Genomic DNA, 25425 nt, shown 5'->3' with positions numbered 1-25425 from the left:
GCCTTAAGGCTGGTGGATGTTCCATCAGTCCAGCGAAACGAACAGCCAAGCAGGAAGAAGAGAAGTGCTGTCATCTTTTTCTGATGGTGGCTCCGCTGGTTGTGGGCGGTGATATGGGCAGACACACCTTGCAGGAACCCAGAGAGTTCTGTCAGGGAGCTGGACTGCTGCGTAGCCTCGACCCCACGGAAATGATAAGTGATGGAATATTGGGTGCCATCTGTCAACAGAGTGTCATTTCGAAACCACCTCCAAATAGTTCCCTTCCTTTTTACCGGAGAGCGTTGGACACATTCCATGGCGTTGGAAATGGAGCTGAGACCCGGAACCGCAGGGTATCTGAGGCGATGCGTCCGGATGAGTGTGGTTGTTTTGTGAGAAGTGCCATCGAGGATGAGGCGATGTCTGCGGTCCGAGGGTGGCTTATAACGGCCTGGCCAATAAGATGGAAGAGTAGATCTCCAAAGGCAGGCAGCGGAGTCGCAGGGTGGAATGCAGCAGTGAAGGTGTCTCTCCAGACGTTCCGAAAGAGGAGAGACGTTGGAGTCAAGCAGCTGTAGCCAGGATAGAAGCGGTGGGGATAGGGGAGGAAAAGCAGAAGAGGGGGTAGACAATAAGAGAACAGTATGATTGAGGTAAGTATGATTAAAAGAAAAGCCTAAACAAGAATAGGAGCCAATTGTTTGCGAAGTTACCTGTATAGTCAGAGAAATGAAGCAAGGGAAATAATAATATGAGAGAGTGATTTCTGAAGCAGGCAGAAGAGGGCAGCCATTATGCTGAAAGGCATAATTGCAGGCAGGAAGAGAATTGTCTTCATAAACAAAGGTTACTGTGCTGTGAAGGGGGGCTAGGATAACCCCTGGAGATGCATTAAAGAGTGAAAAGACTGGAAATATCATTGTCAGCAAGAGGGTGAGAGATAGAGGAGTCTTGGCCATTGGGTGGCCCATGGTAAGGGCGGACACAACGAGCAGGAACCCAAAGCACTTTGTCAGGAAGTTGTACTGCAGCGTATCCTTTTCCCCACGTGATGAGCTGTGCAGGGCCTTTCCACGCAGGATCCGGGAGTTGCCTGAAATAGACAAGAGGGCGAGAGGAGGGGGCACTGGCTTGGTAAAATGGCGAGAAGCAGCCGTAGAAGAGGGAGAGCCAGTGAGGTTAAGAAAGTTAAGAGCATAGAGTGTAATGTTCAAGATGTTTTGTAACGCCGGAGGTTTGGGGGCCTAAGCCCTTTTTTTCCCATTTGCCGATCAAGGGCGTTTTTCAGAGTTTGGTTTGCTCCTTTCCACAATAGCCTGACCCTGGCTATTGAATGGTATACCGAATTTATGAGTGATGGCCCACTTATGACAAAACTCAGCAAAGGGAGAGCTGACATAAGCAGGACCATTATCTGTTTTGAGAATTTTTGGACATCCCAACATTACCAATGTTCGAATACAGTGATTAATAACATTTTAGTTGCCTCTCCTCTTTGCAATGTTGCCATAATAAACCCTGAATAAGTGTCTACGGACACATGAATGTATTTCCAGGGAGCAAAGGAGGGTAGTGAGTAACGTCCATCTGCCATGTGTCACAAGCTTGGATACCCCTGGGATTAACACCCTCAGGGATACCTCTAGCCTGGAGACTACATGTGGGACATTGTTGGATTATTGCTGTGGCTTCCTGGTACGTAATCCCAATTGCTGTACCAGGGCCTTCTTATTTTGATGGAAATAGTCATGACTCTCCCCAGCCGAAAGTGGTTGAGGAAAAGGGGAGGAGGTCATGATTTTGCAGGCCTCATCGGCCATATGATTGCCTTCTGATAAAAATCCGGGCAAGTGTTGATGACTTCTAATGTGAGCCACAAATAAGGGCTTACTTCTTTCCTTCAGTAGCGCTTGGAGCTGTAAAAAGTGTCATGAGAGAGGGAGGGGTAACAGGGAAATATAGGCATCAAACATGCAAACAGCCATTTGAGTGACATACATACTATCAGATATGACATTTAAAGGTTGCTGTGGAAAAAGAGACAAGGCCAATGAGAAAGCAGCCAATTCAGCCTGTTGTGCTGATTTCTGCGGGGCAGTTAAGCGTTTATTCCATTGAGCATCTATGTACCACACACAAGCCCCAATAGTCTTAGAGCCATCAGTGAACACAGTAAGGGCTTCTTTCAAGGGCTGTTGAACAAAAGGTGACTTCAGAACAAAAGGGACTGTTCGCAAAACTTGTAGCCGAGTATCAGGGGGAAGATGGCATGACACTTGACCACACCAATCTTCCAATGCATCCTGCAATACCATGGAGGTTTGCAGGAGAGGTTCCCATTGAGCAATCTTAAAAGGGATATATAGTGTAAAAACATCCATTCCCATCAAGGCTTTGGTTCGTTTTCGCTCCTTCTCTATTAGGGAAGCCATCTGAGCTGCTCTAGTGGTTATAGATGTCTTGGGAGTGTGTGGTAGGTGTAACCATTCCAAAATGTGGAGGCGTTTTTCATCCGAAATTTGAATCACTATAGCACTTAATAGCTGTTGGGTAGAGAGAATGGCAAGGGAAGGTGGTCTATCAGTGAGGGCACGGTCCACCCATCTAGTGGCTAAAGCTGTATTTACCTGGTGCAAAGCGTGTAAGTGTTGTTCTGAAAGATAGATTTTGTCTGCTGGATGTTTTAGTCCTACTAACGCCTGAAACAGGGGTGACAGCATATGTGTGGTCAATGCAAGATAAGGTCTAGCCCAATTGATGACCCCTAGGCATTGTTGCAGCTGAACCAAGGTGGTTGGTTGAGGAAGTGTAAGTGAGGGAATAGATGGAGAAGCCGTGGAGGCTAATACCTTGTGACCTAAGTACTGCATTGGGTAATGAGACTGGATTTTTTCAGGTGCTATGTGTAACCCTGCTTTTGCTAATGTGGTTAAAAGGATTGGAAAGGTTTTCTGAACTGTTCCTTTTGGCCCATCTGCAGCTATCAAGATGTCATCCATGTAATGATAAACAAGAAAAGTGGGAAACTGAGACCTATAAGGCTGTAACGCCTCGTTAACAAAAAATTGACACATAGTTGGTGAATTTAACATGCCTTGCGGAAGGACCTTCCACTGGTACCGAGCCGTGGGCTTTGAGTTGTTGAGCTCGGGTACTGTGAAGGCAAAAATGATCCTGTCCGTTTGTGCTAAAGGTATGGAGAAAAACAATCCTTCAAATCTATAATGATAAGATCATATCCGACAGGAATTAAGTTAGGATTAGGCAAACCACACTGCAGAGGTCCCATGGGCTGCAAGATCATATTCACAGTCCTTAAATCTTGTAATAAACGTCATTTGCCTGATTTTTTTTTTTGATAACAAAAACAGGAGTGTTGTAAGGACTTGTAGATGGCTCAATATGCCCCTCCGTAAGCTGTTGCTGAACAAGAAGGTGCAATGCTTCTAACTTTTCTTTGGTAAGAGGCCATTGATCAGTCCATACAGGCAAAGATGTTTTCAATGTGAGAGTTAGTGGTGCAATAGACATATTGAAAGAAAGCAAAGATTTTACACAGAGGTGTTAGGGTAGCTGAATATAGGCATGAAACTGAGAAAGCAAATCACGTCCCCATAGATTGCAGTGCAGGGGAAGAACATAAGGCTTAAGGTATGCTGTTATAGTTGAATGTGGAGTAGAAGCAGAGAGCCAATTAGAGCTGACCTTAGCGGCTTGAGCTCCGCCTACGCCTTGCACTGAGGCAGCCTCGGTAAGAGACCAAGTAGGTGGACACTCAGAAGAGCAGATGACAGAAACGTCAGCACCGGTGTCAATCAGGCCATCAAAAGTGTAACCATTCAAGGTAACAGACAGGGTAGGTTTAGAAGCGTGCACAGGTTGCTGTAATGCAAATAGGGAAGGCGGATCAGTAGGTGGCATTAAGATAAGCGTAGCGACCACAGTCCCCTTTTTTAAAGAAAAACAGCGATCCCCTATTGCAGCAAGAGCCAAGTTATTGAGAGCAGAGGAGTCATATAGGTAAGGAGCACCAGGGTCATCATACACAAGGTCTTCAGATAACACTACTGGGAAAGTGGTAGTGGGAGGTCAGCCTTGGTAGCGGGGCTAGCTGAGGGCCCCATAGTTAGTTTCCCGAAGGCTGAGCAGAGGGGCGGTTACTACGACACTGCGAAAGCCCAGTGAAAGCCTTTACGACAGCGAGGACAGATAGTTTTGGTTTTTTAGAATCAGGAGGCGGAGGGCCCCTAGCTTGGCAGCTGGGTGCCCCTCCTCCTCCCGGCATCCGACACTGACTTTTAAAATGTCCAGGCTTGCCACAGTTGAAACAATTGCCATTACGAGTTAAAGCAAAAGCGTCGGGAGAGGAAGCGGGGGTAGGCAAAGAAGAAGAGATAGCGCTGCAGCGCATCCATTTATGGGAGGTTGTGCCAACAATTCTACAAAGCTGGAGAAACTCAGCCAAAGTGACCCCTGGCTTGTTAGCAACAGGTTGCAAAATCTTTTGACAGTCATGATTAGCATTAGAAAAGGCCAATTTCATGAGTAATTCCTGTTTAGCAGTAGCGTTGTCAATCTGACGATCCAATGCAATTTACAAGCGACTAATGAAAGAGGCATAGGATTCATCAGGATTCTGCATTACTTTTAAAAAGGCTTGGGTGGATTGTGAGTCTGTATCATCCACCCGTTTAAAGTATTCATTGCACACATATGAATGATGGCAAAAGCACGGCGGGGACAAGTCTGTTGTTGAACTAAAGTGGCAAATTGCCCTGTCCCTTTAAGATGGCCTTCCGTGACTGCTGCCGCAAACCTCGCCGTATTTCTACATCAACACATTTTTCATACTCAGACTGCCACACAACATATTGTGCTGGGGTCATAAGCATAGAAAACAACATTTTCCAATCATAGAGCAACATGACAGTATTACCAGAAACCAAAGAATCAAGTATGCCTCTGAGTGTAAGGTGAGTGCAGACCATAATTAGTTGCGGCATCTTTTATGTTTTTCAAGACCTTAAATTCAATGTTAGTATGTACAGGGTTGCCGCCACCTCCGGGGAAGGGCAAGAGGGAAGGCAGAAAGAGTTTCAGAATCATCCAATGGTAGAGGGGAGGAAAGGAGATTGCTAATAAGGCCTCCTCGAGGAGTTAGTGGAGAGGAAGAAGGAGTGGGGGCAGAAGGGGAGGATTAGAAGATTCCGCAGGATTGGTGTAAGGTGGTGGAAGAGAGGGAGTTTCCACCTGTGCCACAAGGATCTCCAGATTTAGCAGGATTAGTAGAGGAAGAAGAAGAGGAAGAGGGAGGGGGAATCTCAGAGGTAGGAGGTGCAGCATTCTCTTTTGGAGGATAGAGTGTGTTTAATGCTGCCATGACAGCCCGCCAAGATATTAATATTTCAGGCGGGGCTCGGGGGATATCGTGTAGATACTTCCCCAGTTTCTGCCATGAAGAGTGTCGAAGTGTTCCCTTCTCAGGACAAGATGGACAATGTTCCTCTATATATGCCAATAGGTTAGTCAATGATTTTTTTGAAAGAGGATCTACAGTGGTGCCATTAAGTTTTTGAAATGAATTAGCCTTCTTCACTATAGTATAAAGTTCGTCCCTATGACTTGACGAAACTTTGGAAAGTGAGGAGCCCATTACTTACGATTGCGCGATGCCTTTGCCAGGTGCGTAAGAACGGGAGTGAAGGAGATGCACCTCTAGACAGAGATCACACCTTTGAGACAGTGAAAGGCAGGCGGATCCCGGACGAGCCCCCAGTTGTCGCAGCGAGCGACCGGTCCATTGTTCCATCTCGTTCTTTTCGCTGCCTATGAATTCCGCAGGGGAAGAAGTTTAGAGGACCCTCGCAAGGGTGAATACCAATAACAGACACCAGACATCCGATTGTTTTCATAGGAGGGAGCACATCACACCCGGGGCAGATGGATTGACCCAGGCAGCAGCAGCAGCAGCAGCAGCAGCAGCAGGAGGAGCCCCAAGTGCTTTGCACAAACCTCATTTATTATCCTCTTTCAAGCGGGTGGGGGAGCACACAGGGGGTAGCAGAGTTTTACCTTATATGGAAGAAGATCATAAACAAAGAACAAAGAACAAAGTATGTGATAGTTTGCAAGCTTGCAATTATGCTTATCATACTGAGCTAACGTGTCCTGGGATGGGAAGTAACAACAGTCAGTGTTTCGTGATCATATTGAAACATTTTGCAGTTGGCTAAAACAAGGTCATTAGATACGTGCAAACATCCCTGCATCCGTGTTTGACAATGTCTGCTTAATGGTGGAATAGCTACAAATTTGGTTTCAGAAAAAAACTATCCTGCAATCTGCAACTCTTACACTTCAAAAACATATGGACTACACAACTCGATCAGGCAAAGCAATAGACGCAATCTACATAGACTTCTGTAAAGCCTTTGACTCAGTGGTACACGACAAACTACTCCTAAAACTAAAATCTTATGGTGTCTCTGGACACTTGCATAACTGGATAGAAGCATTCCTGTCAAACAGACAACAAGTGGTCAAAATTGGGAGCGTCCTATCAAATTCTGTACCTGTCACCAGTGGTGTCCCCCAAGGCAGTGTTCTAGGCCAACTCTATTCATACTCTACATAGATGACCTCTGTGATCATACCAAGAGCAACTGTGTTCGCTGATGGTGTAAAGCTATTCAACACCACAGACAATACTGCTACCCTTCAAAAAGACCTCAACTATGTATCAGAATGGTCAAACAAATGGCAACTTCAAATCTCAACAAATAAATGCTCTGTCTTACATATTGGCAAAAAAAACAACCAGAAAATAAAATACAGGCTGAATAGTCAAGACCTTATTGATGATCCAAACTCTGTCAAGGATCTTGGAGTACTCATTTCTAATGATCTAAGTGCTAGAGCCCACTGTAACTACATAGCCAAAAAGGCATTAAGAGTTGTTACCCTAATCTTATGTAGCTTTTTCTCTGGTAATATTACACTAATAACTAGAGCATACAAAACATTTGCTTGACCAATACTCGAATACAGCTCATCAGCCTGGAACGTACATTACGTATCTGATATTAGCACAGTTGAGAAAGTCCAGAAATATTTCACAAGAAGAGCTCTCCACCCCTCTACTCATTGCAGAATACCTTATACCATCAGACTCGAAATTCTAGACCTAGAAAACTTAGAACTACGCCGCCTTCTGTCAAATCTAAGTATAGTATATAAAATCTTACATTGCAATGTCCTACCTGTCAATGAATACTTCAGCTTCAACCATAACAACACAATAGCAAACAATAGATACAAACTCAAGGTTAATTGCATCAAACTAGATTGCAGGAAATACGACTTCAGCAACAGAGTGGTCAATGTCTGGAATACTCTACCTGACTCTGTGGTGTCTTCCCCAAACACTTTAACCTTAGACTGTCTACTATTGACCTCATCCCTTTCCTAAGAGGTCTGTATAAGCACACCAATGTGCCTACTGTCCCTGTCCTATTGTTTCTTTTATTTTTCTTATATGTATTCATGTATTCGTAACTATGTTTTTACTTATACCTATTATCTTGTAAGCAATTGACAAACCAAATAAAATAAAAAAATAAAATAAAGAGGTTGGGCAGTCATCTATCTGAAATAGTATAGAGTTTCCTCCCTGAGCAGGCGGCTGGACTAGAAGAGCTCCATAGTCCCTTCCAACTCTGTTCTTCTATTATTCATCCACATTGACTCAGGGCAGAAGCTGCAAAGCCTGGATTCAAAGAATGAATGGGCCTCACAACTACTTTTATCCCATCCACCCCCCAAAAATCCTGGCTTAGTTGATTCACAAGATTGGCAGCTGCTCTAACCTTGTGGATATATAAGTCTGTTGTTAGCTGTTGGTAGCTGTTGTTAAGATTTGGGGAGAGATTTCTCCAACTTCTTTTGTCTGATTGAGGTGACATTTTCCCTTCATTTCCTTAATGACTTTGTTCCTTCTTATCTGTCTTCTGAGACGTCTTTTCCTGGTTTTTGTTCACCCTGCTTAGGTGCCTGTTCCATCTTTATGCATAACTTTACATATGCTTCAGCCCAGTCTCACAAGATGAATTAGTTAAATTTGGGCTATATTTATTTAAAAACTATGAAGAAAAAAAGACTGCAGATTAGCTGGGTGTCAACTATCATGATAGGGGCTGGAGACTACTTGGTCTTTTGGATGTTGCTGAATTACATCTTCCAGGATTTATCATACTTGATCCTTCATTCTACAGCTGTTGGGAGTTGTATTCTTCAGAGATGCCATATATCTGTTCTACATACCTGTGTATGTTGCTTGGGGTTATAATTGTCAAATGTGTGTGGATGAGGAAGGAGCAGGACTCAGGAATACGAGAAACTCTTTAGTTACAAACTGGATTGAAAAAGCAACCAGCGCGGTCAGGGCTGGCTTTTTTATAGCTGGCACTGTCCAACACTTCAGCCACTGACAGGGACTCAATCTTCCCATCAGTGGCTGAACCAATAAGTGGAGTCTTACATCAGACTCCACTTTGCATATAACGTAGGCTCATGTAAACGTGGCGTCATGCCTATTTAACACCCCTCCCTTCTTAGTTCAGGCCGACCAATCACCACATATGTGGCAGACATAGTCCTTCAAGTATTTTTGCCGGGACCCAGGTTTCCCCTCCTGTGTAGTTGCGTGCATACACTGTGTCTCCAGGTGTGAATGTTCTGCACTTTCCTGTGGAGTCTAGAGGAGTCTAGAGGGGTATCGTTTGTATAGTGTGGATGGATTCTGTCCAAGGTGGACCTTAACTTTCTGTTCATGAGCATTTCTGCTGGGCTTCTGTTTGTTGCCGCACTTGGTATTATGGTTAGCAACCATTTGTCGATTTTTTTCTTGCCAATGGCCAGGGCCTAATGTTTTTAGAAGTTCTTTGGTCATTCTGACCATCCTCTCTGCTTGCCTGTTCGCTGCCAGATGAGCCGGTGCCGAAAGGGCATGACAGATTCCCAGCTGGGCGAGGAAGCTTTTGAACTGCTGTGCTGTGAATTGTGGTCCATTGTCCGAAACCAGCACACTGGGTAGCCTGTGGGTGGTGAATATTTTCCGCAGGGCTCTGATTGTTGCCTCGGTTGTTGTGGATTTCATGATCACCACTTCCAATCATTTAGAGTAGGCATCAACCACGATTAAGAATGTTTGTCCCTGGCAGGGTCCTGCAATGTCTATGTGTATGTGACCCCATGGTGCTGCAGGGTTTTCCCACTTGAGAGGGGGTGCTGAGGGAGGGGTCGGTCAGGATTTCTGACATGGTGAGAATGTGGCGACTCAGGTCTCAACGTCTCTATCTATCCCCAGCCAGTAGATGTAACTCCATGCTAGGGCCTTCATTTTTATTATTCCGGGGTGCCCTTCATGTAGTAATCCCAGAATTCTTTCCCTTAATGGTTGTGGTACCACTACCCTGTCTCCCCATAACAAACACCCGCTTAATGCTGACAGCTCTACATGTCTATCTTTGAAAGGCTTGAATTCCTCCCCTTCTGTCTTGTTCGGCTCCTTCTGTCTTGCCATACCCAGTTCAAAACTCATGCTGAATCTTGCGATGTCCGCTGCCGTCAATAAGCCTGGTTCGAAACTTTTTACAAGGAATATGGCAGTTGTGGGGGCAGAGTCTTCCACTAGGTCTGGCAGGGGGCACCCGCTGAGTGCATTGGTGTGTAGGATGTCCTTTCCTGGTCTGTGTAGGAGGCTATAGTTATACGCTGCCAGGAAAACTGTCCATCGTAGCATTCTCAGCTATCAGATGTTGGGTGTGGATTTGTCCCCTGAGAGAATGCTGAGCACCAGTTTGTGGTCTGTGACCAACTCGAAGTGTCTGCCATATAGGTATTCATGAAAACATTTTACTCCGGTTACGGCAGTGAGGGCTTTCTTGTCTATTTGGCTGTAGTTTCTCTCAGCTTTTGACAAAGGCTTAGAATAATATGCTGTGGGGGCTTCTTTCCCATTTGGTATTCTATGGCTGAGCACTGCCCCCAATGCTCTATAGAGACATGTCACAGGTTAGCCATAGTATCAGGGTCTCGCTATATTGCATTAATACAGTGTCAGATGTTAAAATGTTTTTTATTTTGGAAAGTGCAGCATCCTCGGGGGGTCCCCACATCCAGGGTGTATTCTTATCCAACAGTCTATAGAGTGACTCCACTAAGGTCACCTTCTGTGATAAGAATATGTTATAGAAGTTTAATAAGCCCAAGAATGCTTGGAGTTCACTTTTATTCTATGGGGTGGGGGCTTCCTTAATTGCTTTCAGTTTGCTGTTCGTGGGTCAGATACCTGACCCATTGATTTGGAAGCCCACAAACTCTATGCTCAGAATGGCAATGTGGCATTTGTCCCTTTTTAACTTGAGCCCTGCTTTTTGGAATCTTTCTAATACTGTTCGGACCCTTTCCATTGGTTGGGGCTTGTCTTCAGCCGAGATTATTACATTGTCGAAATAAGGGACTACTCCTGGCAGACCTTGTAGCAGCCTTTCCATTATACTTTGGAAAAGGCCAGGGGCTATGCTAACCCCAAATTGCAGCTGATTGCACTTGAATGCGCCCTTGTGGGTTATGATAGTTTGGGCTTCGGCAGTGGCTGCATTCACAGGCAATTGTTGATATGCCTGTGCTAGGTCCAACTTAGCAAAAATCTTGCCCCGGCCCAACGAATGTAGCAGCTGCTGGACTACCGGTACTGGATACGCGCTCTGTTGTAGTGCGAGGTTCAGGGTACTCTTGTAGTCTCCACAGATTCTGACTGACCCATCGGGTTTTACAGGGGTCACTATAGGGGTCTCCCACTTCGCGTGGTCTACTGGCTCAAGAATGCCTTGAACTATCAGCTTATTTAACTGCTCTTCAACCTTGGGTCGCAGAGCAAAAGGGACTCTCCAGGACTTCAGTCTGACAGGGGCTAGGTTGAGGTCAAGGTTAAAACATATTGCGGTGTCCTTATACTTGCCCAGTTCGCTGCTGAAAACATCCCAGAATTACCTCTCCAAAACATCTAGATCGTCTCCGGTGCTTGCTCTGGTCATCGCTGCTGCATGGATACCGGTGAGGCTGATTTACAGCGGCACGAACCACTCTCTCCCCAGAAGTCTGGGCAGATCTTGGTCTATAATGGTCAGTGGTAGGGGTCCCTGAAAATCTCCATATTCCACATGGCAGATTTTCTTTCCCAGGACCGGTATTTTGTAGCCTTGGTAGTCCTTTAATATTATTTGTTGTGGCTGGAGCTCACTTTGGTGGATGTTGGGGTTGATCTTCTGGAGGGCTGTCCAGGATATCATTGATATATAAGACTCTGAGTCCACTTCCATCGACCATAGGGTTCCATCAATCCTCACTTTGGTAAGAAACTTATTGGATTCAACAGTGTCTGTGTGTCCCACATGGGCATGAGTGTAGCCTCCAATTGTATGGTGGGTTTCTTCTTCCCAGACGCCACCTTGTTTTTTGAATTTTGTGCTAAATGTCTTCCAACCCTTGTATTGTCTATTCGGGGAATATGTTCTGTGGCTCAGTTTGTCCACTGATTGGCTGACTCTGCGGGTTTCCACGATGTGGCCCTTCCGCTCGCATCGTCTGCAGATTGCCTCTGTAAAATGGCAGGCAGACCGAGGATGATTCCCTCTGCAGCTTCCGCAAGTCTTGATTCCCTAGCGGTTTCGAGTTTGTTGGTTTTTACCCAGTGGACATCCTCTTTCTCACTGTCACTGCTTTTGGAACCGGATGGGTTACACGGTGTTCCCCTTGCGGCCTGGGTGGCATGGATCTTGCTGCTGCTCTTGACTTGGGCTGCAGAAGAGTCGGAGGCTTCCGCGGTTTTCGCTTCTTCCAGAGTCTCCTTGAATGAGACGTCCTCTCTTGTGAACAGTCTCTTCTGCAGGGTTAAATCCTTAATGCCGAGGACTAGCCAATTCCGGATCATTTTTTTGGCATTTGAGAATTTGCAGTTCTTTGAAAGTTTCCTCAGTGCAGCCACAAAATCACTTATGCTTTCCCACTCTTTTTGGCTCCACAGATAGAAGTCATTTCGGTTTGCCAGGTACAATGGGGTAGGGTCAAAATGTCCTTTCAATGCTCATTGCAGTTCGTCCCAGGAGATGTTCTCTAGGTTATCTGCAATGAGGGCTTCAGTTAATTCATAGAGTTCCGAATCGCAATAGGTCAAGAAGTAAGCCTTCTTCTTTGCGTCGAGTTCTGCCTGCATTCTGTTCACTATCAGATTTAGGTTAAATCTTCCCATGTACGAGGACCACTTCTCTTTGGATGGCTTGAATGGGATTGATAGGGGTCGATGGGCCATGTTGTTTTGCTGTCAGTCTGAATGGTCAAGTTCACGAATCAGCTGGAAAATGGTCACGATGCCCCATGAGGTCCTTTGTCTTCCTCAGGATCCCACCCTCATCACCAGTGTCAAATGTGCACGGATGAGGAAGGAGCAGGACTCAGGAATGCAAGAAGCTCTTTATTTACAAACTGGATTCAAAAAAGCAACCAACGCAGTCAGCGCTGGCTTTTTTATAGCTGGCACTGTCCGACACTTCAGCCACTGACAGGGACTCAATCTTCCCTCCAGCGGCTGAACCAATAAGTGGAGGCTTACATCAGACTCCACTTTGCATATAATGTAGGCTCATGTAATTGTGGCGTCATGCATATTTAACAATAATGACAATTGGTTTTCTTCTAAAAGAGCAAGCTTGGAATCTTCTACATGCTTTGTCCAATTTTCATGATTTTCATGAAAGTGTGCAATTTTCCTTCTCTTTACAGAACAAGCCATCACCCTCCAAGTTGGGTGTTTAAGTTACCAGCATCCCACCCACCTTGGTGTCAGTCCCCCAGAGGATAAAGAAGAGACAAAACCAGATGCTCTCCATCCCAGAAGCTGCAATCCCTTTTATAAAAAACTAAAGCACTTGATGCTGCTAAAAATCATTAATATATCCAAGTTAATCATGAAGAATCTTACAACTGTGGGTATATGTAGCATATTCCTTCCCCTTGGAATATTTTATGCTTCTTTTGCAATAGAAAAACAGGTTGTGGTTTTGCAGATGACATGGCCTGTGAGCAAGATCAAAGTGAGATCGCATAGAGGTCATGATTGGACACTACCAATCTACCCCTTGTTGTGCATTAGGAAGTACCAATAATTAGTGGGGATCATTTTACTACACATGGGATGGCTGAGAAGATTATCCTGACTATAGGGTTGAGGGAACTTTGAAGATGAAGCTATCCCTCAACATATTCTCTTTTGGTTGGTGTCTGACATGGAAGGGAAAGAGAATCATATATGTTGTTCAATAGAGGCGGGGAGGGAATTCATCAGTGCTTCCTATTTCTTGGTTTCTGTGACTCTAGTGGCCTGATCTTCTTTCCAGGATGGTGGTTGGCCAGGCAATGTTGGATTTCCAGAGGTGAGTCAATAAACTGGGGTCGGGTGGGTGTCTTGCTCCCCTTTCCCAAAATGCTGGGAGGTTCTGGGGTGACTTTCTGGATGCTTATGGACCATCTGAAATAATTGTTTGCACTTGAGCGTAGACAGAAGCACAATGTAAGCACTTCAACAAGCAATCATTTCCACCGATGAACATTTTTTTTATCCTAGGCATTGACTACAAGAGTCATTCGAGGTACAATATTTATTTCAAAAGTCTCTTCTGTAGTGAAATTTGAGAGGAATCTCTTGCTTTTCAGAATCTCAGGGAACACCTTTCCCAGTCTTTCTTGGAAATTTATTCATTTAATGTATACGCCGTTGATTTCAATGTTGATTGACTCTGGGTGGGCCATGATTCAATAGCTAAATCTGCACTAAGTGCTTAACTGGTCCCATTAAACTTGGCAGTTGCATCTGTACATGCATAAAGTTCAGCTACATTTAATTTTTGTTTGTCTTTTGTATCATAACATGTTGTGTCAGCTCATGCTACTTTAACCAGGTTATTGGGTTTGGCCTCTGTTTATTAAATTTATCAGATGCTCAACCTGAGTTATAGGGATATGCGTGCATTAGAGTGCTTCTGAGTCAGCATAATTTGGAGAAAACCTATTCAAAAGAAGTTGTGATGGTGTGTATCTTTGGTGCACTTTAGGTGTTTTGTGTATAATTTTCTCTGTGTGCAGTTTGCAAATGATGGCCTGTGGTTGGCTGACAATCTGAATGATTTGCAGTGAATATTTGCAATAATGTCTGATAAAACAGGAAGCATTAATCTGAAAGTTAATGTACCAAAGACCCGGTGAGTTATATTTGACAAGGTGTATAGAGTGAAGAACTGCAAGTGATGATGAAAATTAGAGCAATGAAAAATTATATTATAATAATACAATTATAACATAAGTTATGTTAACAGTAAAATGGCAGTCCAGAAGAAGTTTCCAAGTAGAAACAAAAGTGTTTTTTTTTTCTTTTATCAAAGCAATCAATTTAACCATCTCTGCTAACTCCATTAGCTTCTGCAAGCCATTCATCCATTGTGGGGGTGAAAGTGTCCTTCCATTTCTGCACATAAAGTAATATTGCTGCCATCAACATCAAAGTTCCAAGAAAAATTTCCAAGTCTTTTCCCATTAAACCCCCAAAAAAGTTTCTATTAGCCAACATATCTCACAGGGTTGTTATTGGGAAGGGGAAGGAAGAGGGAGCACTCTGTATACCACTGAGAACACTGGTACGGGGAGGGGGGGGGATTGGTGTTTGTAATGCCTGAATGGAAAGCCAAGTTGCTTCAATTCAAATATCCATGCATTTTCCCTTCTGCGTCCATAGTGATTAAAATTGGTTCATTTTCTTGCCCTGATATGGATTAGGTTCTTTCTCAGTCCTTGAAACGGCAAATCCATAACTCTGCTTGGGCACCCACTCGGTTGGGAAAAAGAGGGTCTACATGTGCATGAAGATAGAAATGTGGTAACTTACATCTTTGCATCAGATGTTGCAATCATTTGTGCACTTACATCATGGCACCTATAACTCCATTTTAATAACTAATTGGTTTTATGGATGCCATTCTCTGTAAGCTAACATTGTTTAGTATATCACTTTGAAGACACAGAATGTAAGATAAGGAAAATGTGGGTGCTTGGGCCTTGGCTAAAACAATAGAGTGGGGAAAAAATAAATAAGCTTTCTTATACATGTATTGAGAATGGAGGATATTATCCTTTTATTGCCAAAAGCCTGAAAAAGGAGGGATGTTATTTATGGCTGAATGAAGCAGGAGATATTTGTCTACAAGGATCTCTGAGGTTTCACTGAATCTTTCTCCCTTCTAGATCCCAGCCTGACCAAGCCTTTCATCCAGATTTTAAATGCAGAAAATCATCTATACCTCCCCGTACAGTGTGAGGGGACAAAACCACATCTTACATTTGCTCTTATGAACTCAAGGCAGAAGATAGGTTACATAGCTGCAAAGCCAGGGGAAAAGAAAGTGGTTTTTCTTCTCAGATCCCTGAGATTGAAAGAGGCAGCACATTATACCTGCCGGTACCACCAGGAAAGCAGCTCCTATGTCTGGTCAGTGCCAAGTGACCCACTGGAGTTGCCTTTGAGAGATACGTCATCAAAACAGCATATATCCTTTTCTCCCTTTGCCCATCTGCGATGGACTGAATTTCTGGGAGATCTCGAACTAGGGCAGAACTTCTAGTAATGGGTATCATACAGATTTGAAGTCATAAACATTAGGCCAGTAGGTGACCATTGATAGGCAAGTATCTGTCTTGGGATCATTGAATGTTTCAGGGGAGACAGGGAAAGAGAAAGATTGATTGAATGAATGAGTGAGTGCGTGAATGAATGAATGAATTCTTTATTGGTCAAATGTGATTAGACACACAAGGAATTTGTCTTGGTGCATATGCTCTCAGTGTACATAAAAAGAAAAGATACATTCATCAAGAATCATAAGGTACAATGAAGGCTGACAGAGAGGCAAGAAGAGACAGATCATTCTTGTTTTAATAGGTTATTGTTGAGGTAATTCCCCGTTAGGAGAATGAGCACACACAGGGAGACGTAGTGAGAGTAGTGAAGAATAACGCACCAGCAGCACACAGATACACTGTAAAATGTAGGTTTTTACTTCCAGTAAAAACGGTTAAGCAAAGTTCAACAAACAGTCCAAGTCATTCACGGTTAAAGCAGTCAGTTTTCAGTCCAGGGATAATCCAAAATCAAGGTCCAGTATCATAAACAGTTCAGTAAAAGACTCACATCAAATCCAAGAATAACAACGATCAGCAACAATCAATAGGGAAATGCAGGAACGGCAACACTCTCAGCAACAACAGAACACAACAACTCAGGTTTCTGGCTTCATTTTATAGCCATTTGAGAAACCATACCCAATGACAATTTTAGCATTCCCTTAAAGAGGCAGTATTAAAATGTCTATCCTGGTTTATATATTTTCCAACCCAACTGTTAGGTGACTTACATTCCTAACATTCTTCCCTTTGGGTAGGACAATATATACAACCTTACATTCTAAGTCCATAATCCTCACAGCAAGCCTTATGCTTTACAGAGCCTTGGGCTTTTGTAAAATAATCTGCAATGTTATTTTCTGACATACAGTATTCCAGCTTAATCATCTTACTTTGCACACATTGTCTCACATTTAAATATTTTAAATCTGTGTGTTTTGATCTTGTCTTAACAGCAAGATTGGAAGCCATCTGTATTGCTGATTGGTTGTCTTCATAAACAACAATAGAATCTGTTACATCAATTCCCATATCAATCAATAGTTGTTTATAATAAACTAAATCTGTACATAATAAACATGAGAATTCAGCCTCCATTGTTGACAAACTTAGATATTTCTGTCGAATAGACCTCCATACAATCAGTACCTTTCCTAATAATACTACAGTACCTGACGTAGATTTACGTGTATTCACGTCTGTAGCGAAACTTGCATCAGCATATGCAGTTAAACTCAGTTCATCCTTAGGCTCCAAATATAATGCATAATGCATTGTTTGTTTCAGACATCTTAACACACGCTTAGCAGCTTGCTAGTGCCTTTCAGTTGACTCAGCATTAAACCTAGCTAATTGGTTAATGAAGAATGCTATAATCTGGCCTTGACCAATTACTGAGGTAAGATAAGCTACCAATCAAAGACTGATAAATGTTCTTATCAAAAACAGGACTTTGAACATCACTATGGCTAAACTCCTGGCTCATCAGTGTTTTAGCTGGTTTACAAAGTTCCATTTAAAAAGTTTTCAGTAATTGGTTAATTTTATCTGCCTGTGAGATTTTGTGTCCTCCCCTAGTTCTATCTATCTTTAAACCAAGATATTGTTTAATTTCTCCTAATTGTTTTATTTTAAATTTCTTCTCTAACAGTGATATTATTTTAGTAGCTTCTTGTTCAGTTTTGGTGATTAATGCTATGTCATCAGTAAACAATAGCAGCAATGACACTACGCCATTACTTTCCTTTTTAAACAAACATGGATCAGCCATGCCAGCAACAAAACTTATCGTAGTTAATTCCTTAACTATACATTGGTTCCACTCATATCCTGATTGCTTCAAGCCATAAAGACTCTTTTTCAATCTCCAGCAATCAGTTGTATTATCATCTTTTATACCTAATGGTTTCTTCAAATGAATAGTGTGTTGCAACGGTGCATGCAAATATGTCATCTCTACATCCAAATGATTTACAATGTATTTCTCCTTAGCTACCCACACTAAAGGTGCCCTTAATGTAGTAGCTTTCAGACTAGGTGCAAACACCTCATCGTAGTCATTTGCTGTCTGATTGAACCCTTGTGCTACTAACCTGGCTTTATGGGTAACAGTCCAATCCACACCCGACTTAAGTTTATAAATCCATTTACATCCTATGGCATGTTCACCTGGTGGTAACCTGACATTTTCATATACCTCCAGTTTTTGTAGGGATTTCAGTTCCTTATCCATAGCTTGTTGCCAAGCAGCCTGATCCTTAGCAGGATACAGTTTCAGTTCATTATAATTACTAAGAACTGTATTCACTTGGCATACAATACTAGCCTGATATCTATCAGGTGGTCGTTTTATTTGGGTTGAACGTCTCGGTAATACAGGGCTAAATGGTGGACTCCCCTGTGCCACCTGCTCCTGTTCTTCTACCTCCTCCTGTGCCTGTTCTCCTACTTCCTCCTGTGCCTGTTCTTCCTCTTTAATGGCTATTCATGGTTTACTTAATTCATCTTTAGGGACTATTTGGGTGTCAATAATAACATCATTGCTGGATGCCTGTTCCAGTTTATCCCACCCAACATGCTCATGAAATTTTGCACTAGCGTTACAATAAACATGAGCTGTGCCTTGATCCCAGAATCTAAATGATCTATGGTTGGCCTCGTAACATACAAAAAATAATTTTTAGCCCTTTCATGTTGCCCTTTCAGACTTACTTGTGAGAGAATATGCACCCATGCTGGAGCTCCAAATGTGTGTAGGTAACTTAAATTTGGTTTTCTGCCATGTCAACGAGTGAATGGCAATTCACCAGTTGTTGTGTTAACTACATTGTTTAACACATCGTTACTACACATTATGGCTTCACCCCTCAGATAACATAGTGCAAGCCATGGCTTGTAATGTTTGCCCTCTTTGTTCTACAAACGAGTTATGTTGTGGTCTGTAAGATGCAGAACGTTTATGCTCGACACCAGCCAATTTCAACATAGTTTGGAATCTCTTGTTAATAAACTTAGTCCCATTATCAGTAACTAAAGTAATTACTTTTCTCTCAACAAATCTTAGCCAGTTAAATAAATGTTGGAATGTTTCTGTTTTGTTTTTCATGATAGCAGAAACCGTACCTTGAGTAATGGTCCATTATACTCAAAACATAGCAGGCACCTCCCAAACTGGGTTTCTTAGGACCAATTATGTCAGCAAAAACAATCTCTAAAGGTTCTTCAGTCTTAAACCCATTAAGTCTGTTTGCTGGAATAACCTTGCTTTTCTCCTGACTACAGGCATTACAGTTTAAATATTTGCTATAGGGTTTTAATTTTATTCCCTCTGACTATTCAACAGTTTGTTTGAGCATTTTGAAATTAATGTGCCCGAGACGTCTATGCAATAAATGTATGCATTTGTCATGTGGCTTAACATTGTTATAAACCAAGTTAGCCATCTTCACTGGTCATCATGTATCACATATAAATCGTTCTTTAAATTAACAGTAACACTTTTACCCTCTTTCTCTATTATACAGTTATCTCCCCTAAAGGTTACTACATAAGCAATATTAACTAAAGCCCTTATTGATAACAAATTAAATTTCAGTTTAGGTACATATAACGTAGTTAAATGCTTGTTTATACATGAACAATATACAGTACTTTCACCAGCCGCTTTCATCTTTCATAAATAAGAATGAGGGCTGTCTTTCTCCAGATTCTATTGCCATCTCCTGCTGAACCAATGATAAACCCATCAACTTCAACATACTAAGCATAGGTAGGTTTAACTTTGTTTAATTATCCTTAGAATTAAGAACAAAGAGATTGAACCATCCCTTTGTGGAAGGGAGGGTCTAATGAACACCTTCAAGGCTGATGTGAGGATTGCGAAAAACAGAGATAAAATTGCTCAGATCTGGTCTGAGTTGGATTTTGAGGATATAGACCAAACCTATTTCCAATTTCTTGCCTCCAGTCAATGAGACAGAATGTCCCATATTTTGAATGATTGCATAATCCCTCCATCCAGAAATCTCTAGTGGAACATTTTCCAGAGGTGCTCAGCTGCGAGAGGGCAGGAGTGGTCAGCTTGGAAGGTTAAGTGAGCATGTTGCCCAAAGCAGAAGTATGCTTTGGGCAATCACCATGATGGCTGCCTTGACAGCTTTCTTCTTCTCCAAGTAGCCACCATGATGGTTTCTTTAGTCAAAAGATGCCCACTTCCCAAATAGCACACGGGGACAACGTCTCCTCAATTCCCCTTTGGCCCCCTTATAGTTTACTTTTGATTGCTCCTGTGGGCATACCTTCAAATAAAATATTGATTTTCAGTCACTCTTTTTTTTTCTAATTCTGTTTCTTGGACCTACTTGGAGGTTCAAATATATTAATGAAATCCAACCTGTTGCTAAGGAATATTGCTTTGTTTGGCTGCATTGCTAAAATCATAGGACATAGAGCCTGGCTGGCCTCAAGGCGGTTATTTGTGGTTACTTTCCATTGTATTGAGATCTTACAGAAGATAGGATGGAGATTGAAAACAGATAAAGACACCTGAGGTTATAGATCTTTTTGCAGAGTGAATGGTGGATGGAATTCTATTTCTGCTTTACTCTTCTCTACTGTATATTTGACCCTTGTTTTTATTCCTTAAAATGTATTGCATGGATTTTCAACATTCATAATGATGATTTTTTCATATGCATCTCCTACCAATTTGGATTGTCCCCTTCACGTTAGCGTTCTCTTCATCTTTGCAAAGAATTCTTATGGCTGTGATTTGAACTGGATTCTGATTCACAGAATTCCAGAGTTGAAAAATTCCACTGGACACCAAGCACTTGCTCTGTGCTGGAATCAGGCTGTTTGCAGGGACTGGTCAAAACAGGAAAGAGGAGGAGGATGCAATAATGCTACCCAAGCCCTACTCCTTTCTGTGTATTCGCAATTCTGACGCACACACACACACACACACAAAGGGGCTGGGCTTCAATTGCATTAGGCAACCACCATCTTCCCTTTTTTGACACCCCAGACAAGAAATGAACAAGTTTTGACATCCTGTGGGATATCCCTTCATGGGAGTTGAGAAGTGCTACTTTGTACTTTTCTTTTCATGGCTGAACAATCTCACAGTCTTGTTTTCCCCTTCATCCCTGCATGTACTGCACTTCTTCATGCTCTCTGAGTTTCCATTTCCTGGATTTATGGGTAGTCCTCAACTTACAACCACAATTGGGACTGGAATTTCTTTCGTTAAGTCTTTGTGGCCATAAGTCAAGTCAGACCAGTTTTTGATGGCCATTATGACAGCCATTAACAATCACCCATGGCCAGTAATGCCACAGTCATAAATGCAAATCCATTCTTCTAAATTGTTTTTTTTTTTTGCCATCCCCCCCACAAAAGGTTGCAAATCATGACCACAGGAGAACAGGATCCTGGAAACTGTCATATATGCGTGCTGGTTACTAAGCATCCCAATTGTGATCATGTGACCACGAGGGTGATATGGCAATCATAAGTGCAATAAATGATTGTGAGTGTGAGGATTGGCCTTTTTTCAGCCCTATCGCAACTCCGAATAGTTACTAAACAAATGATTGCAAGTCGAAGATTAGCTGAACTTTATCTGGTTATTAGATTTTAGTCTACCTACTGTATAGGATTTCTAAGGAATATTTTCAGGCGTGCAAGATTGGTGTAATTCCTGCAAGGCAGCCTAGTGAAGAAACACAAAGAAGAGTGCTAGCTCTGTCTTTATTATTGCCAGAATCTTGCAAGACTGTAGAGTATTTCTCCACCCCTCCCCTTTCCCTTTTCTCTCTGGCAAACTAGGGAGGGTCCCTTTTGAAATGTTTCCCCATGTTCCACCCTCTTCCTGAGGGCTGAGACATCTTTTAAATGCCAGCTTTTTCTCCTGTCTCTCAAGGTCACTCTCTTGCTGACTTGCTCTGTCTAAAAACAGCTGACCAACACTGGTGGGTGGACTCATTGCTTCACCAGCATCCCACAAACTGTCTGTCATCCATAGGATTGTTTTTTAGATTGTGTCTAATTTGTGAGACTGCTAGAACTGTGCAAATAAGGAGCTAGAGTACATAAGGACAGGGGTGGGATTCAAATTTTTAACAACCGGTTCTGTGCGCATGGCTTAGGTGGTGGGCGTGGCTTGGTGGTCAAATTATTGGCTGGGTGTGGCCAACTCAATATCATTCACATCGAGGCACACATCTCCTTGCCTGGCCTGTCATGACTGTGAGGATGCTGCAACAGTCAAAAGTGTGAAAAATGGTTATAAGTCACTTTTTTCTGTACCATTGTAACTTTGAATGGTCACTCCACACAAGCAAAGTACCAGCAAAGAAAGGAAAAAAAACCTCCAGAGATGTTCCTGAGACAGGAAGTCTAGTCCTGCCAAGAATGGGATACGGGTTAACGGGAGGCAGTTTCTGTAAGCAACACCAGAATGCTTCCTTCCTGCCTTCCTTACAGGATTAGGCCAGTAATTTCTTCTAACAACCAGTTCTCTGAACTGATTAGAATGTTAACAACCTGTTCTAGAGAATAAGTGCAAACTGGTAGAATCCCACCCGTGCACAAGGAGTTCCTGTAATTCTTGATTAGCATATTGTGAGACACAGATCAAGAAAAACCCCAGTGCCCGATCATATTTGTTCTCAGAAAGCTAAAGTGGACACAGAGGGAAATCACAAGTAATTGGAACAAAAGAGGGAAAGTGTTCATAGCAGCAAAAAAAGACCCTTAGGAGTTCAGAAGGTCTCAGTCCTTGCTTCATAACTGTCACCACAGATGCTACAAAAGTAGCATGCAGCAAGGTGAAAATACTACTTCAACACTGAATTAGGTAAATCTAAAGCATCCTTAGCTATGGATGGAAGAGAACAAATCTATGTCATGAGGATGTGTCCTTCAAGGCAAATTCAAATTTACTTAAGGCAATTGTGTACAAGTCCTCTTTGTCTTCCATTAACTTTCCCTGTCTCAGTTACTTTATTTAAAAATGTTTATAATAAGGGATTTTCTTGTCTTCTCTCCATTTTAAAATCCCTCCTATTTAACTGGCCAAAAGAGTTTGTCTATCAAATCTCAGTACCATCATCTCTGTAAGAAGCAGGTGTTGCTGAATCACTATGCAAAACCCACAACTGGTGTATCTATGAGAAACAAGGCTCAAAAGTTTATTTCAGCAATATCTAAAAAGCATCAAGTTTCCCTGCCTAATTTATCCATTAATCAGGACATATCATATTTATATTCTCCTATAAAATCATACCAGGACATGATGACTTACCTGGCAGAGCTATAATATACAGAACAGCTAATGAGAAGAAAGATTTAATTTTACAAAAATAATTTACTGCACCTTATAAACATTGTAGAAGAGTCATGTTAATCTATAGGCCATTGTTTTTTGGATCTGATACAGAAACTCAGAGAAACCAGGGCTGTTTGAAATGAAAAATATAATGCAAATGTATTGGCTTTATAGGTATTATTATTAACTCATACCTATGGGTACACATGGCTGTGATCCTTTTCCTGCTTGTCTTGTCACTACTGGTCAGGGTATGGTACAAAAGAAGAAGAAAAAGTAAATGGAGATGATCTTGTAATAAACATGGTTACAGAGAAGTGGATAAATAGTGTGAGAAGCTCTCCCTGCTAGAAGAATGAAATATTTTTGATGAATATTAAAAAAGGCAGAATATTAAATTTCCTTAAAGGAGAAATGGAGAAACATGTTCTTGAGGCAGAAAGCAGCACTCATTTCTTAATATCCCAATAGCAGATATCAACACTTAAGAGATAAGGAGCTTATTGAAAGAGGAAGACAAGTATCTAGATAGCTCTATTCATAACCAAAGCAAATACTGAAGGCAGAAATCCATTCAAGGTATTTTGAAACTCCCTGCAGCAAAGTCTGAACAAAGGCAGAATGGTAGGATTAGAAGCAGCCCCACACCCAAGATACAACACAGGATGAAAGTCATTAGGCACAGTAGAGATTGCCCAACACCCTTTCAGAACACAAGCCCCTTCATTGCATGACCCCCAGAGCAGTCCAAACTTCACCTGGTTGCTCAGATAAACAATAAGCCAGAGGTTGACCAAATTAGCTCAGACAAGTACCTAGGATTTGCATTTCCTCTTTTGCCTGTAGAGCCAGCTATGACCCCTACATAACCCCTGCATGATCCCATAGAAATCTGACAACAGCCAATAGAATATTAAAGGATATGTTCTTGCACAGGAACAGGAAGCTCAAATACAAAGCCCAAAGAAGGTATAAAAATCCCCCCACTCTCAACTCCATTTTCTCAGCTGTGCCAGAACCATAAACACTAGCAGTTCTATTCATCATTAAACCATGCTTCCAATCAGCCTCCATGTTTCTAGTGTCTTTCTCCCAGCTTGGAACCGAACCAAATGGATATTTCTTCCAATAGTATTCTCAATACTGTAGAACACTAACTATGGTCTATAAGCCTCACATAATGACTGCATTGCCTTCATTTTCACAGAGCAGCATTAAAAAAGCTTCTCCATAAAAGATATTGGGCAATGGTATCAGAGAGAGAAGCAAAGCACATTTTTAGACACTGTGGTTTAAAGAGAAACTTGAAGTTTGCTAGTAATAGGTGACAAAATTAGAAAATTTTGAAAATTGACCCAGGAGGGTTTTTATAACCCAAGAGAAAAGGCTTGTATAACTCTTTGATTTCCCTAATTGAACAGTGAAAGAGAATTAAGTAAAAACAAAGGAGGATATGAACATAGTCTGGCTTAAGGAAGTTAAATATTTCCCCCCCACAGAAAGTATCTATGAAATCTATAAATCTGTGAAAGAATCATAGAAAGGATCTAGTCCAGAGATGGCAGGAGATTTGTGCTCTTAGAGGGAGTTTAGTACTTGGGAGACTGACATCAACCTTATAAATCTTAAAATACAAAGCCCCCACTGTCTCTTTTTACCACCTGATAAGTTAGGATGGATCCTTGCTAAGCTTCTTTCTTGGCCCATTGTTTAGCTGCAGGCTCCCCCTCCTTTTATCTGCTCGTTCCCTAGGCAGCATCTCTTTCCCTTGCAAGCTCAGTCCCACCCACCATTACATCATCTCATGTGGTCGTATTGCAATAGAGAAGGAAAGCATGTGTTCTGAGCCTTTCTTCTTCTTTCTAGTCTTCTGATGTTGAAGAACATCCGGATGAAGTCTCCTATGCTATTTTGAATCACCAGCCACAGAAAACCCAACTGGCAAATGATCCTAGGCAAACTTCTTAACCTTGCTTATAAGCATCCGTGGTCAAAAATACAGTTTTTCAGCCATATACTGTATGTCATAAGATTTTGGGGGGACTCCTGAGATGAATACAAGCAAGAATAACATTTTTATTTTCCCATCAATCTGTAATTATAGATGTCAGATGTAAGGACCAGATTACTGTCCCTGTCCTATTGGTTTTTTTTTTATTTTTCTTATATGTATCCATTTCATGTATTCATAACTATGTTTATACTTATACCTATTATCTTGTAAGTGATTGACAAATCAAATAAATAAATAAGTAAAATAAAATAAATTATAGTTGGGGCTCCAGAAATGAGGTCATCAGAATGGCCTTGACTACATTATTTAGGAG

At 42.1% G+C, this 25425-nt stretch overlaps 1 protein-coding gene across 1 annotated transcript; it reads left to right on the top strand.

Annotated features, from left to right (window-relative positions):
* The first annotated feature begins 12410 nt into the window (after nt 1-12410).
* On the top strand, nt 12411-25153 carry LOC148124416 (uncharacterized). Its single transcript, XM_087917316.1, is given in 6 exon segments — nt 12411-12551; nt 13282-13312; nt 13437-13472; nt 15334-15619; nt 24306-24348; nt 24965-25153. Coding segments are annotated over 6 exon segments (726 nt in total).
* Nucleotides 25154-25425: the final 272 nt, after the last annotated feature.

Source organism: Pseudonaja textilis, chromosome Z, assembly GCF_049901715.1.
Source record: "Pseudonaja textilis isolate UNSWEBS1 chromosome Z, rPseTex1.2, whole genome shotgun sequence".
In the NCBI taxonomy this organism is placed as follows: domain Eukaryota; kingdom Metazoa; phylum Chordata; class Lepidosauria; order Squamata; family Elapidae; genus Pseudonaja; species Pseudonaja textilis.
Note: the sequence above shows the minus strand (reverse complement) of the source record. Positions and strands in the feature narration are given on the sequence as shown.